The 18,029-nt window shown below is 33.8% G+C and overlaps 1 protein-coding gene across 2 annotated transcripts; it reads left to right on the top strand.

Moving 5' to 3' along the window:
- The first annotated feature begins 7,736 nt into the window (after positions 1-7,736).
- Positions 7,737-11,970, top strand: LOC148606476 (uncharacterized). 2 transcript variants are annotated; one of them, XM_088546143.1, is made up of 4 exons: positions 7,737-8,668; positions 8,983-9,132; positions 9,791-9,994; positions 10,500-11,970. In XM_088546143.1, exons 2-4 carry the CDS (start codon positions 9,063-9,065, stop codon positions 10,589-10,591), a joined length of 366 nt encoding a protein of 121 aa, XP_088402269.1. In that variant the 5' UTR covers positions 7,737-8,668; positions 8,983-9,062; the 3' UTR covers positions 10,592-11,970. The 2 variants fall into 2 exon arrangements, with proteins under 2 accessions (XP_088402269.1, XP_088402268.1); XM_088546142.1 differs by having other exon boundaries at positions 7,737-9,132.
- The last annotated feature ends 6,059 nt before the right edge of the window (positions 11,971-18,029 follow it).

Genomic DNA, 18,029 nt, shown 5'->3' with positions numbered 1-18,029 from the left:
AAATATCAATCACAACTTGTTTTTTAACAATATTAATGAAGAAATAGTTTTAAAAGTAATCATTTTCTGAGAAATTGGTCTATTTTTAAAAATTTATTTCTGACATGCCTCCCCCTTTTTCTTGATCACATGTCAAAAATCCTAAATCTTTAAATTTTCACAAAAGGTGATATATTTGGCTTTAAATTTGTAAATACAGTGTTTTCACATTAAAACATGACCAGTAAAGGGCACCTAAAGCAAAAAAAAGTGCTCAATAATGGATTTTCCATGTTGCCATAGGGGAATGCTTATATGGCCTTAACCGCAGTAATGAAAGTGAGTTTTTCCTCATTTCTAACCTAATTTTTGCTCAAATCTACACAAAACTTGATTTCAAGTGCTTATTACTACCATATTTAGGTAAATATAGCCCTCAAAGTTTAATATTTGATATTTTTACTAAATTTTCTACACTTTTTACAAGATAGGACATAAAAATCAGCCAAAAAGACCAATTTTCCATAATTTGGACCTATAACTTAAAAAAATGCATATTTTGAAGGATTTTTGTAGTGTATTCCTCTCATGGCAAAGTTAACAAGATCTTCAAGTAGTTTAAAGCTATTTCAAGAAACTTTTCATTTTGCCATGGCTTCAGCTTAAGGCTAAAAACCACTAATTCCACTTCCCATAGGCTTCTATGCTAATTTCACAATATTCAATGGCTTCTCTGGACTTTACCTTAACTTTAACCTGCAGATGACTATATATCAGCATGATTCTACCTATGTCAGCTCACAATCCTCAGAATGGCATGTGGGGTTAGCAGACTTGCAGTGCAGTACTGGTCACCGGAAGTGAAGGGTCTATAAATAGCATGGGAAATCCCAGTGTTTTCACAAGATAGGGGTATATTTAAAAATCATTATGGAGATTAGGCTTCACATCACAAGAAGCAAAATGCACCTATAAAATGTACAGAAATGTTTTTCCTTTCAGAAACTGTTTAAATTTTTTAAATAAGATGAGAACTTTTTTCACAGCACTATGAGGAACAGGGGTAATTTCTGCGTAGGACTATTTTTGCGTACGTTCCGAATGCTCATTGGTTGAATTGGTGGTCTGTAACCTAAAGAGTCACTTTTTGTCTTAGAAAAAATAAATAACTATACAGGTATCTTCCTACACACATACTGAATGCATTTGCAAAGTTTCAGTGAAATGTGACAAGCACTTTTTTAAATATTTGATTTTTAAATATAGGGTAACCAGGTTGTGCGAGCAAAAAAGTGAAAATATTCTACCATACTGAAATGCATTAAATATTTGCAAAGAACTTTTTCTGACTTTTCAAATAAAAAATATCAATCACAACTTGTTTTTTAACAATATTAATGAAGAAATAGTTTTAAAAGTAATCATTTTCTGAGAAATTGGTCTATTTTTAAAAATTTATTTCTGACATGCCTCCCCCTTTTTCTTGATCACATGTCAAAAATCCTAAATCTTTAAATTTTCACAAAAGGTGATATATTTGGCTTTAAATTTGTAAATACAGTGTTTTCACATTAAAACATGACCAGTAAAGGGCACCTAAAGCAAAAAAAGTGCTCAATAATGGATTTTCCATGTTGCCATAGGGGAATGCTTATATGGCCTTAACCGCAGTAATGAAAGTGAGTTTTTCCTCATTTCTAACCTAATTTTTGCTCAAATCTACACAAAACTTGATTTCAAGTGCTTATTACTACCATATTTAGGTAAATATAGCCCTCAAAGTTTAATATTTGATATTTTTACTAAATTTTCTACACTTTTTACAAGATAGGACATAAAAATCAGCCAAAAAGACCAATTTTCCATAATTTGGACCTATAACTTAAAAAAATGCATATTTTGAAGGATTTTTGTAGTGTATTCCTCTCATGGCAAAGTTAACAAGATCTTCAAGTAGTTTAAAGCTATTTCAAGAAACTTTTCATTTTGCCATGGCTTCAGCTTAAGGCTAAAAACCACTAATTCCACTTCCCATAGGCTTCTATGCTAATTTCACAATATTCAATGGCTTCTCTGGACTTTACCTTAACTTTAACCTGCAGATGACTATATATCAGCATGATTCTACCTATGTCAGCTCACAATCCTCAGAATGGCATGTGGGGTTAGCAGACTTGCAGTGCAGTACTGGTCACCGGAAGTGAAGGGTCTATAAATAGCATGGGAAATCCCAGTGTTTTCACAAGATAGGGGTATATTTAAAAATCATTATGGAGATTAGGCTTCACATCACAAGAAGCAAAATGCACCTATCAAATGTACAGAAATGTTTTTCCTTTCAGAAACTGTTTAAATTTTTTAAATAAGATGAGAACTTTTTTCACAGCACTATGAGGAACAGGGGTAATTTCTGCGTAGGACTATTTTTGCGTACGTTCCGAATGCTCATTGGTTGAATTGGTGGTCTGTAACCTAAAAACGATGCGAAACATAACAATAAATCAAATAAACGTCTAAATATGTTTAACAGAAGATGGTAAAATTTACAATGAATATTTCGGATAACTGATATCCTTCTTTAGCATAAAAGTCATAAAATCATATGAGCATAAAACTCAGGAAACTATATGAGCATAAAACTCACGAATCTGAATCGCGTACGCTGTGGGTGATTTTACCTTTATCAAGGCTCACATAAGCAACTGATAAGGAGCCTGAAAGAAACTAACAAAGAGGGTCGCTTTATCAAAATTAAAAGAAAAAAAATAACTGTGGAAAACAATTTAAAAAAAATGAAAAGTCCAAATATAGTAGTACGGCGTATTGATGTATAGCATGTAGTGCAGTAACAGTCTTATACCAAGACCTAAAAATGAATTATTTTTTTCTCGTTAATCCCATCTGGAGAAGTTGTTTGCAATTTCTTTATCCAAACGCTTTCCCGAGATACTCTTTTACATTTTGACCAGTTTTTATTACGTTCTATGATCGTAGCAACAATTTTGTGGAGATCCTCCTGGGTGTGTCTGGCTGATCTAAGATGGCGACTTAGAGGGAGGTCTGGTTTGCATTTGCAGTCACTGCGTTGACCATTCATTCGCCTGTTGAAAGGTTGTTCTGTTTCGCCAACGTACTGCATACCACATTGGCACTGGAGAAGGCATGTGGTATTTTCGGTTTTGCAAGTCACGTCGCAAAAAAGGCAAATGTCTTTCCAGTGCAGTAGCTTTTAAACGTTTGGTTTGCAGCATCTGGGTACAGGTCTTACATCTTTTATCTCCACATGTTCGACACTGGCCCGTTTTGTTTGGGCTGAGATGAAATCACTTCTCTTACTAGGGCATCTCTTAGGCTCCTAGGTCCATGGAATGCCAGGACCGGGGCCCCAGACCACTCGGCCAGCTAGGCAAGGTTACAGTTCTAACATCGTTGGGAATTTTTCAGCCTTACTATACGTTTAGCATATATATATATATATATATATAACATTATAGAAGTTATCACATGCTTCAGTATGCTGAGAATTTGTTTTTAGAAATGTTGTCTTATTAGTAGCATTACGTTTAAATACAAAGAATCCAAAAACTTTAAAAAAAAATTACTCATTACCCAAAACCAATCACAATGATTAGAAGATAAGTATTCAAAATACAAGAACTGAAGCCTCCATGTTTCGATCAGAGTTTTGAGTTACGTGTTATGAATGCACGTAATTTTTTAGTTTAACTAGTAACTGCTACCCTCATGGAGGCAGAGACAACTGAATTGGACTATTAATACAACCAAATGTAAAGATGTATGTTGATGATATCAGTGTACTTGAACTGAAATAATCTCCTTTCAGAAAATCTAGAGTGCTATATAATGGTTAATACTATAGATAAAATTGTCATCGCTTCTAATGCACATGAAATTTTAAAAAAAGTTCATTAGTCAAATTGAAAAAAAATATACATGTTTGCTGTCACGATACTAGAAGTCATCATTGCTTGTGATCAAGTTGACACTCACGAAGTTTTGTGATATTAACTGCTGTTGTAAATAATCAAGGGATATCACCTTTTCCCTACATTGTTTGTTTTTTTTTTGTACAATTTAATCAAAAAGTTTTATCCGCGGACTCTTACTAAGTGTTGCCATGCATTTAAATCTACAACAGTTACGCTTCGGTTTTGTATTAAAAAGAGGCGTGTAAGAAACATTTAAAAATTGTATTTAAGGCCAGGTAATTATAACTTTTTTAAAAATATTTTGTGAACTATGATCAGACTGTTTATACCAGTTTTTGTGATAGTATTAAGCTACAGCTTAAAAGATCCATTTATTCATAGCCAAACAGAAACCGAAGGTATATTGAACCTATTATATAATCATATTTGATACATAAGCATTATTTAATGTATGAATGGCACTGTCAATGTGATAAGCCGTTTGTATTGACAAAATGTACGATTTGTATACTGATGTATCAAAGATGATTAAGTACTGGCCAAATTTGGAATAAAAATGGTTATTCATACTAAAACACATAATTGCCAATTACTTAAGAAACATCAATTATCGTGTAGCTAAAACGTCTTGATCTTTGATAAAATACTGATCAAACTGAATTTGTGGTAGTTTTAATAGTAAACTTCTCTACAAATGGTCAATACATTTATTTGATAGAAATAAATTAAACAACCTACAAGGAAAATTTCTGTTGTTAAAGTACCTATGATAAAGAAAGATAAATGGGTATGCTTTCATTTCAACATGGTCAAATGCTTAAATCGTTCCTCATCATTATAAAAAAGTAGTATTTTACTCCATTTAGCGTTATAGAAAAAAAAACTTTATTCACTACTCTTAGAGATTTTCGAAATATGGAAAAATCCCTACAGAATTCAGATAAAATGTAGTAAAATATGGCTTTTGTAAGGCTCAATTATCCCAAAATCAAGTTCAGTGACCTTTGTTTTTACATGATAATTCTTAATATGTTCATTCAGGGTCACCTTTGAAAAATTCTAGGGAAATTCATCTGCTAAAAATATAAGGAGACAAGGTATGATCTACCTTAGATTTAAAGAAATACTATTGAAAATAAAATTGAAATGGATATTTTTGTGAGGTGATGAACTGGGTAAATGGTTTACACAAATCAGGAAGGATGACATTTGAACAATGTTGATCAAGAATCAGCAAATATATCGGGACTTGGCATGAGTTTTAGTAAAGACCACAAATTAGGATACATATTTGTAGGCATGGTTGATTGGTTGATTGGTGTTAAGCTATATCCTGGCGATGGACATGAAAAAAGATGTTAAATGAACCTGAAATGTTCTCAAGGAAAAAAGGGTCGAAGAGATTCGATTGCCACTATAAATTGCGGGAGGTTTTGTAGGGTCTGGCAATTAAGCCTCCTGAAGCAAAGCCGAGGCTCCTATCGAATACCACAGCAGGTTTTCTTAACGTTCAAGAACCGTGGCATTTTTCTTAACATGAAACACCTCAATTGTTTGCGGTCAAAGGTTCCGGATAATGGACCTGACGACCCCTCTCACTATGTAGCATTTCAGATTACCCATTGCACTGCCTGGGGCACATATCCCAGTTGCTCTGTGAATAGATTGCTATAGCCCCTACCCAGGGTTCTGTGCGCTTTTGTTTTCCGCCTTCCAATAGGTTAGCGCTGCTACAGGTTTATTGTTTGGACAGCCGGACCTACATGCAGCTTGTTAGCACAAAGGCTAGCCGATAACATCAGCTCTTTCCTGATCAAATTTGAATTTGTATATTATTAAACACTTGTTTTGTTATACTCCGTTACATTGCAATGCAGTGTAGAAGCGACTTTCGTTTTATCGTTTGTGTGTTCGACACCCAGTTGATGCGGTTTCAAACCAAGACTGAAATGAAATTTGCTGTTATTCAGCAGTTCATGTGTTGTACGAACCACCTTAGATTTTTTCCTTTAACAGCATGTTCGCCTTGAAAGCAGTATGTCGCAGGTTCGATATCTATCCAAGTGTTGAAGTCAGACAAAATATTTCAATAAAAGTAATCACTTAATCTCCGCATAGCTCAAGCCTGTGACATGTCGGGGATAAGTAACGACTGGTTGGATTGGATTCTGAAATGGGGTAACAAGCTTACCTGCAATTTTGTAGGTCTGTGAACAGGTACATTATTTCTGATCTATTCGATTGATGAAAAGTTACCGTCCTCAAATGCATTACAGATATGACAATAAACATTAAACAACACACAATAAATCAGTCATGTTAAGGACTAAAATCCCGTGTGACGAAATTGTTGAACAACATCGAAAAAAATATGAATTAAACCATAGTATTGTTTTTTTTTTTTGTAAAAACTTCCTTGAAAAAGACGAATATTTAAGTTTTGAATTTAAACAGTAGTTTTTAAAAATATCTTGTATTCTTACAGAGTTTATTGACGTAAGGGAAATCTTTTCAAGGCATAATGCCAGAAACAAGAGATAAGCGGAAGAGACAGAACCAGAATTCCTACGTTTTCACCTCACCTTTCTAAATGGGAGTACAGAAAGACTGAATTTACGAAAATCCAGGGCGGTCCCTATCAAAGTCCCAGTTTATGTACTTAAAGACGACCAAATCGTTCGGCAAATAATGCAACCAAATTTAAAGGTTTATTTTATGATATTAAAACCTATCTCAATAAATCTTAAAGCTGCATTAGATGCCAAATTTGTACAGTTCTGATACTACTGAATTTTGCTGATTCAATGAAATAAGTTTGTAGTAATGCAATTGAAGCAATCAATACGATAATACTTATAGAATATTGTAAAAAAAAACGGTTTTTTTTTAACAAAGAAGATCAATAGATATATTCTATTATTTTTTTCGCCATTACTTCCGAAGATTGCCGACATGACAATCACCTGGGTTAAAATACTTTCCTGTTGGTAAAAAAGTAACGGATACACAGGTATGCACGTTTCTTGTTTACTTTTCATTTCATCTATTCCTTGATTAGTTTTCAAATAAATAATAACAATTACTGACCACATTTGTGCATATCACAATACGTAAATTACATAGAAACAGGACATTTTCAGAAAACTTTTCCGAGTAAATCACGACCAGCAATACATTTTGCAAAAGTTATGCATTGTATAAATCTTCTTCCTTAATGATTTGCAGACATTTGGCATGATACCTGACATCCTAAATATAAATAAGTGCAAAGTTCCATGTTTGCTTTGGAGGAATCCCTTGAAGAAATGTTTTGAAGAAACGCCATTTTGTCATTTAGTTTGTCTATACATGTAGTAGCGTCTATCTTAACCATCGACACATATTATGACGCTACAATTGTTAACATGACGAGTATTAGAATTCTGACGTAAAAAGGAATGTCACGTCTTTGTACCCAAATAAGGAGCAAACAATTAATGTCATTCAAATACAAAACTACCACAATTATAATTGTATTGACATTTGGCCACGCCTGCAATATAATATATTTCTTTTTAGTTTTGGCTTGTTAAATATGCATCGAAGCAAAATGATTTTTTGATGAAAATGCCCACGTAAGAAAATATTTAAATGGTAATTATGTTTCTAATTAGCAAGGTGTGTTTATATATATATATATATATATATATATATATATATATATATATATATATATATGTATTGAAAAAAATTGACAGAAAACAAAATTGATTTTTCGATTGAAAATCATTGCATTTTTTTTTCAAAAACATGTGTCCGATTTATTTTGCAATTCACACAGTCAGCAGATGGTATGACCTCCATTTGCGTCAATGCATGCTCGGCAGCGACGTATTATAGATGTTACAAATTTGGCGAAAAAGGCCTGGAAAATGTTACTTAGTATTAAAAATATTTACTAATGCTGGGTCAATTTCCTGTACCGTAACTGGTGGATTCGGAAGACGACGCAATCTACGGACCATTTCGTCCAATAAACATATCGAGTGATACAACTGGTCAATCCAACACTGAAATGTTATGCAAATGCTCTGGTAACATATGCAACAAGTGGTTTAGCAATATTATGTTGAAACCTCAATTGTTGTCAATGATTCTGAATAAATGGAATGGCATGCCGTTGAACCAAGAATCTCGTATCTAAAATAAACACCTTTTAGATCTCCATCAACGATTTGTAGAGCGGTTCGCCCGGTTGCTGTTATGACTCTTCACACCATTATAATCTCTTCGTCAAATGACTGATTGAATGGTACAAGGACCGACGTAACGTTCGCCTCACCTGCGATTAGCACGTCTTTGACCGCCACTGCTGTCTAAGTGAATACGAGATTAATCGGAAATTAAGGTTGAATTTAGCGATCACGAGAAACACGTGCAAATTCGATCAAATTTAGAAAAGCGTAATTGAGACATTTATATGTGTTACCTCTCCAAAAAGTTAAGTGAAGTATCGATCGATGGATTAAAATTTAACAAAAAACATTAGGGTGTACATTATCTTATTTCCATTAATGTATTTCTGATAATATAACTTGATTGCTAAACTCAAGACATGAATATAGCCTGTGTTAAACAAAAATCGTATTCCTTGAATTTATCTTTCATGTTTTTGGTTCATTATTTTATATTTCCCGTTTGTTTGTAGTTATGTATAGGTGGAAATTGTGTCGAAGATGCCAGGGCGGCAAATGTGTCAGGTAATATATGTTTATATTTCATTATCATTGTTATGTGAACGAAAAAATATGTGAAATTATTTTATCGTTGTTAATGCTACACTGAACCAAATGCAGCTATTCCATATAAAATAAAAACATACTTTCGAAATAGAAAATAGGTTAAGGGGCCACTCAAGTACGAACTCGGATTGTGGGTATCATTAAAAGCTCATAACCTTTCTGTGGCAATGATATTTACTGTTTTGCAAAGTTGATTTCTCTTTGATACATCTACCATGTCTGCATTGGTCGTCCAGCCAAGCATGTACTTAAAAATGTGCAATTTTCTTCAGAAACATGTTTCTTTGGAGACAATCCTCTATATACGTTTGATGGGACGAACTGTAATGCTTTAGTTCCAAACAATTCTAGAATGTGTTATGACGAAAATGTGCTAAGTGGTTGTTGTCAGTCGTGTGCTTCGGTAAACACTGGGCTAATAGGTCAGTATGAAAGAGTAATCAAGGGAACCAAGGTTCTAATTTATGAAGTTATTTACACCTTGATATAAAGCTATCCTTCCAGCTAAGAATCATGCAAAATGTGATTTATGGTTTGGAAAGCCTACAAATTTTATTTTTGATACTTTGTGTGAAATTCTTATGTAAACAGAAAATAACATATGGCTTTTCATGGAACCCTTCAGATATAACTTATATAAAATGCACTGTAAAATTCAAGTTTACGGGAAATAACTCTGTAAATAAACTAAAATACAGTAGCGACTGCTGAATTTGCAATGTAAATGATCTTTTAAGAGCATACAGATTGGAATGAATAATCATACATTTCATCATAAAGACCTATAAAGCAACTTAAAAAAAAATAAAAATGTGTAGCCATTTTGTTGGTTTATCACATATCATAGAATTGGCATGATTCTTACAGACTGCTTCTTCAGTATTATACATTCCCCAAAGGTTAAAGCCCTGAATGACCGTAAATGAATACAAATGTGTATTGAACATATCACTAGGATAAAAATACATTTTCTTCTGTCAAAAAATGATAAAGAACAAGTCTTATTTCGTATTTGAAAAAAAGTTTTTTGCGATGTATATAAGCAATAATTGTAAGAAAAGTGTACTGCATCTATTGCAGGTTGTGAATATGGCGACCGTGCTACAGGCTGTTCTGCTGCTAGTTGTGGCACAAATTTTACGGATTGTTGTAAGACATGTTATAACTATGATACAACTGAACAGTCAACAGCTTCCTCAACAACTACATCAACAACAAGTACACTCTCAACATCTATTTCAAATACTTCATCGGCAACTTTTACGACAACCGATTCGCTGTCAAGTAAGTTGGTTTTTGATATATACCAATATTATAAACAAAATAAAATTAAATTGTCTTTACTTTATCACCTTTTCAAGTAAAGACTATGACTTAGAAATATCTTTTATTTCTTATTTTTAAGTCGACATGAGTATTTTGGGGAAATTAATCTGATATTGCTACAAAATATTTTATAGCAATTATTGAATGTTGTAACAAAGGAAACAAGGTTTAATTTATTTTTGACAACGTCAAAAAAACCACGTCATACGTGCAGAAAACTGTCAAAACAAATATAAATAAATATATATTATAAAAAAAGATACATGAATCGATGAAACAAATTAACAAAATAAAGGTGCAATTTAATTTTAGTAATTGGTACTTTACTTACAAGGAACAACATTCCCATCTTAAACTCATGTTGTTGTTTTACTTTTATATTTGTGAAATTATGATTTTTTAAACAATGCATTTCGTCACAAACAATGTTAAAAAAACTATAATTTTATTTTGTATTTTTCAGATAATCTTGGTTCTGGAGCCAAAAGCTGGAGGTCAAAAACGCTCTCTCTTCTGACCATTGGAATTATCTCGTTGTTTAAAATCATTGTCTGATGTTTTCAATATAATTTTGTGTATATTCATAATGTCACTATTTACAATGAAAATTGACTTATTTTTGTCCGTTTAAGTATTTTCAAATTGAATAAATTGGTTTATGCATTATACCAAATTTATTTCCACACATTTAAGATGGTAGGCCTACGGTAAGGGACTCAACTCTTACAAATCATTGGAACGTTTATATTCAGCATTTTACATCAATGTCATGTAAGCATCAAAGTAACTTGGATTGATTTCATTCTGTTTCAAATGAAAGCTTGATAGACTTTGGTGAAATTGAATATGATACGAACATATCATTAATTTCAAGAGTTGTGTCCCGTACCCAAGGTCTACCTCCTTGACAAAAAAAAAAACATTTACATGGTTTTTGGATATTGTCCGTATACCATTTTGCACAGTTTCAGTTTGATTCTAAATTTTGGGTATATATTTGTTAAAATGAAATATGCTAATGTTGTATTTTTTATGAAGGTCTATAAAAACAACATCTCGTGCATTATTGGTGTTGAATTGCAAATCAGTATTTGAAATAAATATGCGTACTAAATATACAAATTTGATATATTCGATTTGTCTTTGTTTTAATTGTTTTGTATTTGTGTGATATTATTTATTTATTTATTTATTTATTTTTTGTTTTGTTTTTTATACACTGTTCGTCCGTCCAAATATAAGTCGACAAATATAGGGAATTCAATTAAAATTTGGGTATGATAAAAATTTTGTTTGTTGAAAAATAACAAATATTCCTTGTGCATAATTTGTTTATTGCACTTCGTGCATTGAACAATATGCACACGGAAAATTTATGTTATTTTTCAATAGACACAATTTTTATCATAGCCAATTCTTATACATTAATTTTAAAACATATTTTTATCTTGAAACATGAAAAAAATAGCTTTGAATTTAACTGAATAGGGGCGTGTCAATATTTTTTTATCCATTTAGGTAAAACAAAATTATTTTAACCAAGAAGATTACAGTATTTATCTCAGATTAATTTATTATTTTTTGTGCACCTAATTATGCTCCTTGACATTAGATTCCGTAGAATTATTATAGCGTTCTGCACACTGACTGGCATATATTTATTGCTATATCAGAAACTTTACTTTTATTCATTTTTCTATTAAATATGTCCCTATGCCAAAGAATTAACAAAATACTGAAGCCTAAGAAGAATATTTTTACGCTTTAATATTTTGTATTCACGACTGGCCTGAATGCATTTCTAATTTTATATTTTTATATTTAGGACTAGAATACTGGTTGTGCTCAGGAACATTTTTTCTTTTAGTTTGCTGATTTGGAGTACTTCGCTTGTCATATTATTTGTTGGTGTTTTCTATCATTACATTGCAAATAAAAAACATTATATATTGCTTTTTGACCTTTAATTTAGTTGAACATTGTGCAACGTTTCACTAAAATGTTCCAGTGAATGTGTATGGAGTAAACAGATAGATCATATGATAATTACGACATGAAGTAAATTTGGTATCACCAATTTGTTTCATCCAATCCAATTAAACTCATAATGACATCAAAGAAGACAGAGATTTTTATGAATAACCTTGAAGTTCTCGTTATGCATGCCCGGCGATGAGCGTTATGAAATATTTTGTTCTGCGAAAAAATGTAGTGAATAAAACCCATATTGTGTGAAGAGGTTCGTCGGACAATGTCGTTATACATCAGATCCATATGCTTAAAATGATTTGACTGTAAGATCAGTGTTATATTGTTTACAACTACATGAGTAATTTTCACTCGTACACGTATTACACGTACATATTTTATATACTATGTGACGACTAAATAAATAGAACATAAACAATAACAAATACAATATCGAACACCAAACAAATACACAGATGAACCCGTCCATATACCGGTCTACTCCAGACTCGAGACTTCGTCGATATAGTAATCCCACACCGCCTGAACATGATCAACCATTACAGAAATACTGTATCATGAGTTCTCAAGGTTATATACCCCCTAGCTCAGTATATGTACAAACTGGTAGTCCCTTACAAAATCAGCAATATTCGTCTTCGCCACCTATGGCTGCAACCTATACCTTACACCTTAGTGACATCACGAACATTTTGATGCAGCTGAAGACTGCCCTTCACGAGGAACTACAAACTACCATAACGAATATAATAAAACAGGAGGTCGACATTGCTCTCAAAACGCATTTCATACATATACGGAAGAAATCGATCAATTAAGAAACGAGAACATCAAACGTCGAGACGATCTCGATATTTTCGTGAGCTAATGCGATTTAGTGGTTTAAATGAAGACAAATCTGAAGATACTACTGCAATTGTAACTGAAATCGTCAAAGCAATCGATACTGAATTTTCGACTGGTGACATTATCAGATCTTATAGAGTGGAAAAGATCTTGGTTTGTAGACACTACTAAATTTAGTGTTTACATTACTTGACTCACCTTGACAATATTAATACATGAACTCTCATTTCCTGAATTTCCTTTTGAGTGTACTAGTATATATATATTACCTTTTGTGTGTGTATACTTACTTTTTCCATTATTTTTGTTCTTCTCCATTGACTCCTTTTTGAAGTGCATATCCCATTCCTGAACACGTTTATGAAGAACTATTTTGTACATCAAAGCTGTTTGTGTATACTTGATTGGTCAGTTTTGAGTCAAAAATATGTGAAAATGACTAAAGTTAATGGCAACTCTCATTATTACTTCCTCCTGGACCAATCAGGAGTGACATGATAGGAATTGATGAATAAAGACAGAGAGTTGGCCTGTTTCATGCAAAGTTTCATGCACGTAGAAAATATGTTCTACATCTGATTGAATTATACTGTATTTTATGCTATTGCTTTTTTTTTCTTTTTTTATGCTGCATCTATCAAATCGTACTCGCTGCATGTCGGAAAATACAAATGCGCGTATATGTCAAGTTTCAACTTCGGATTTCTATACATCGGTTAGTATCGGTTTCGTCCTATTATAGTTCAATTACTACTCGTACTGGCAGGTATTGAACCAAACCCGGGACCTCCTTGGTTATCAACTAATGATTCTGGTAGTTCATCAGATGATTCAAGTATGTTTGAGACATTGTCGTCTCAAGTGTCATTTCTACACTTGAAAGTCCAAAGTCAATATCCAAAACTTGATCTTATCAGTGTGGAATATGCTGACTTTGATATACTGTCGTTGACTGAGACATGGCTAAATACCAAATATTCTGACGATTCCGTAAAGCTTCAAAATTTTCAAAACCCATTCCGTAGAGATAGATGACCCCATAATAGTGGAGGAGGCGTTATCGTATTTATAATAATAACCATTCTACTAGACGACCGGACTTAGGATCCGAACATTTGGAAGCTGTGTGGGTTCAACTCAAAATTAAGGGGACGAAGGTCTTATATGGTACTTTTTACTCACCGCCTAACTCGGGGCAAGATACGTGGAGTCTTGTCGATAACTCTATCGAGGCAGCGAGCGACGACGACGCAAGTACTGACTACTTTTTTCTTACCGGTGATTTCAATGACAATCAACAAAACCCAAACAACACGAAGCTCAATGATATTTTATCACGCTATAATCTTAGTCAATTAATTGACGAGCCAATTAACTTTTCTGAACACTCTTCTTCGACTATCGATCTTATTTTGACTAACAACTTAGTTTTGTTCCTTACACAGCTGTCGGTCCAATTGTTTTGGACCAGGTCAGATATTATTGTCCTGTCGTCGGATTTCTAAATTGTGAGAAGAGTATCCATTAAACATCTAAACAGAAAGTTTGGTTATATAATCAAGGTGGTTATTCCAAATACCGCAGAAAATAATCTCTCGTTGACTTGGATGTATTTTTCACAATAATGACATCAACAAGACAACGATTGATATAACAGATTGTATTATAGAAGCGGCTCAGGCAACAATACCTAGTCGGAACGTAAACGTTAGTAAGGACGAACCCCGATGGCTTACTGGTAATATTCGCCTACACATGCGACAGAAAAATAGGATCCATAAAAAAAGCAAGACGTACAAACAATCCTGGCAATTGGAAAAAGTTTCATACAATTTGCAATGAAGTAACAGATCTTATTCGTAAATCTCAGAGCGATTATCAAAATAAATTGATTAATAATTTATCTGAGGTCAAATCTTCGTCTCGTTCTTGGTGGAAGACATGCAATCTTATAACGGGCATGACATCTTCCAACTCGGGTATTCATCCTTTAGTGAGAGATGATAATCTTATGTGGTGTCCCCAGATGGGAATCAGCATCTGGTATGGAAAGTACCCCGACCAATTCAACTAAAAGTACCCAATCACACGTTCAGTCTGCAGACCATCTATTTCAATACAAAAATTCTGACTATTTTAAAATAATAAAACCATGTTCCATCACTTTAAACGATATATTTGACTACAACGATGACGAACCACATTGTATCATATCAAAATGTGGTATTAAAAATTGCAAAACAAGCAACATTCTTTTACCGACCATACTTGTCCAGTTCCCTTACAAACAAAACCTTCCATACAAGAAGTCACGATGACTTCCAGTTGCAAATCAACAAACTTAATATATGGATTAGAATGCAACTTATGTGGTTTAACATATGTCGGAGAAACGCAAGAACGATTAAATAAAAGAATGTGCGGTCATCGTTCGGGAATTAACACCACCAAATTCCCAACAAAACTTTAACCAACAAGATCATTCAATCCTCTCCATGACAGTTCGTATTTTAGAAAAAAAAGGCCATCCTACGAACAGTCCCGTTCTAAGTAAAAACTATCGTAGGGAAAGAGAGGAGTACTGGATACGGAGACTTGGTACTGCAATACCATAAGGATGCAATGACAACATCAAAAGTATAGGAAACCTTTCAAGCCAATATAACAACAGCATGAATGTGATGAATTTATTTGACAAAAATCCAAGACGGGAAAGGAGTCATGGCGATCGCCACTATACGTCACCCAAGTTACATGATGTCTCCTTCCTTTCATACAAAACCTCTTGGACTTCATCACATTAGAACCAAGTTTTATTCTATACCTCTCACTCTACTACACTCCCTTTACAAAATAAGTCTTGACACTCCTGTTTCTGACCCAACCTCATCATTATGCAGACTTGTTGCCATCATTTTGGATATTGGTTTCCACAGACTCTTTAAACCAGTTTGTGTGAAAAGTCAAGATGAAGAAAAACGATCATTTCTACCAAAGGTATAGATGCAATTAATTTGGCTAACATCCTCCATCATAAAAACGTTACCAACAAAATTTTCCTATATTTCAAAGACAAATCCATACCACTTATTTCATATTTCTATACTTCACCCATTGCATCCAAAATTTTCAATTATAAAAGGCTATTGCAGAACCCCGAGAGTAAGGACTCCAAGGCTAAACCACCTGACTGTTCTTGCAAAACCTCTCCATTCAAATATAGTCCTTCTGGTCACGTCGTTACGGAAGATTTAACCATTATCGAAAACGAATCTCTACGTAATATCCTTTCTAAAGGTCCCAAGTACCGTGAACCACGCTCCATAAATTGGAATTATAACTTTAAAGTTCTTATGGGTGCCGTCGAGGACTATGCAAGAAAATGGATAAAACGAGAACAAGAAGACATTGATTCTCTGTCAGAGTGGTTAAAGGCCGTGAGGTCTTTAATTTTGAAACGAATGAAAGTTTTAAGTAGGTCAATGTGTGCCAAGGCTACATCAGTTTTGAAAGACCCCGATGTAGCAAAAACATTATCTACTATACATGACAAATATGTTGTCGTACCAGCAGACAAAGCCCAAAACAACAATGCTTTTGTCTGCAAAACGTTTTATATCCAATGTTTATTATCAAAGGTAAACGTAGAAAATAATAACAGTGATCAGACCTATACTGCTACCACTCTCTCCAAAGAAGAGATTGTGGAAAACCATAAATCTGTGCTATCCTCTTTTGGTCTCTGTACCAAGGACGATGATTGTGATTTACCGTCTATGTACAACTTCACAAGAATCCATACAAACAACGTTTCATAGCTGGATCTGCAAAATGTACCACCAAACCTCTTTCAAAACTTTTAACGTCTATACTCTGTCAAAGAGGGTCTGCAGTCCTACCACAACACTTGTTACTCCTGTAGTGGTATTAATTCAATGTGGATCCTGAAAAATTCGAAAGATCTTTTGGAGACAATCAGTTCAAGACTATTATCTGAATATAATAGCATTAAAACCTGTGATTTTTGAACACTGTATACTTTATTCCCCATACTCAGTTAAAATCCCGACTTAAAAACATTATACATCGTTGTTTTTCCAAAAAAGATGGTACACCTAGATACAAATATAGATACAAGATTGAAGTCATCACTACAGAAGTTTTATGGTCGTCATCATGAACTCGTGGATCGTTATGAGGTATCCATCAGCACCAGGAAAACTGATTTATTCAACGGGCCAAAGTTAACTTTTCCTCGGTTGTCTACCCCGGACGACTTTTTATGAACAACTCGACGGCTGTTTCTATAAAAGGAGAGGAGGCTTACCCTACCGGTGCACCTGGTCCATGATCCCAGTTTTTAGGGGAGTCCGAGTTGCTCATTTACTTTTGTTACTTTGTATGTATGATTTTAGTTACTTTATGTTCTTTGTTGTGTATGTCTGTTTTCCAAGTCTGGACTTTGTCCCTAGATTACGTTCTTTTGATTACCGCTATAACCTTGATTACTCTTTCGACGAACTCGACAAATCGAACATGTTCAACGAATATTTTGCTTCACAGTGTGCATTAGACGATACTAATGCCACTTTACCAGAATTACGTCTTAACGGACCACAAAAGCTTGACAACATCATAATAACCGAGCGCGACGTTAATGATGTACTATCTATGTTAAATGCATCAAAAGCTTCCGGACCAGAATTCGCGTCTGTTAAGGGAAGCTGCTCGCGAACTCACCTACCCTTTATGTAAACTCTTTAACCTATATTTTACATTAGGAACTTTTCCATCTTCTTGGAAAAAAGCAAACGTGACTCCAGTCTATAAGCAAGGAGCACCAAGTGATGTAAAGAACAATAGACCCATTTTTTTTATTATGTGTCATGTCAAAATGCATAGAACGTTGTGTTTATAAATATATGCTCAACTTTTTGTTAGACAATGCTGTCATTACACCGTACCAGTCTGACTTCACTCGTGACGACTCGGTGGTTAACCAATTGTTAAATATCTCAAATGAAATTGGGAGGACACGACTGTGGAAAGGAGTTCAGGGTTGTTTTCTGTGATATCAGTAAAGCTTTTGATCGTGTTTGGCACAAAGGACTTAAAAAATATGGCATCTCAAGGGACATTTGAAAATGGACAGAGAATT

The sequence above is a fragment of the Perna viridis genome, chromosome 9 (assembly GCF_037379345.1).
Source record: "Perna viridis isolate PV_CMFRI_1.1 ecotype Kerala chromosome 9, ASM3737934v1, whole genome shotgun sequence".
NCBI classification, from domain to species: Eukaryota; Metazoa; Mollusca; class Bivalvia; order Mytilida; family Mytilidae; genus Perna; species Perna viridis.
Note: the sequence above shows the minus strand (reverse complement) of the source record. Positions and strands in the feature narration are given on the sequence as shown.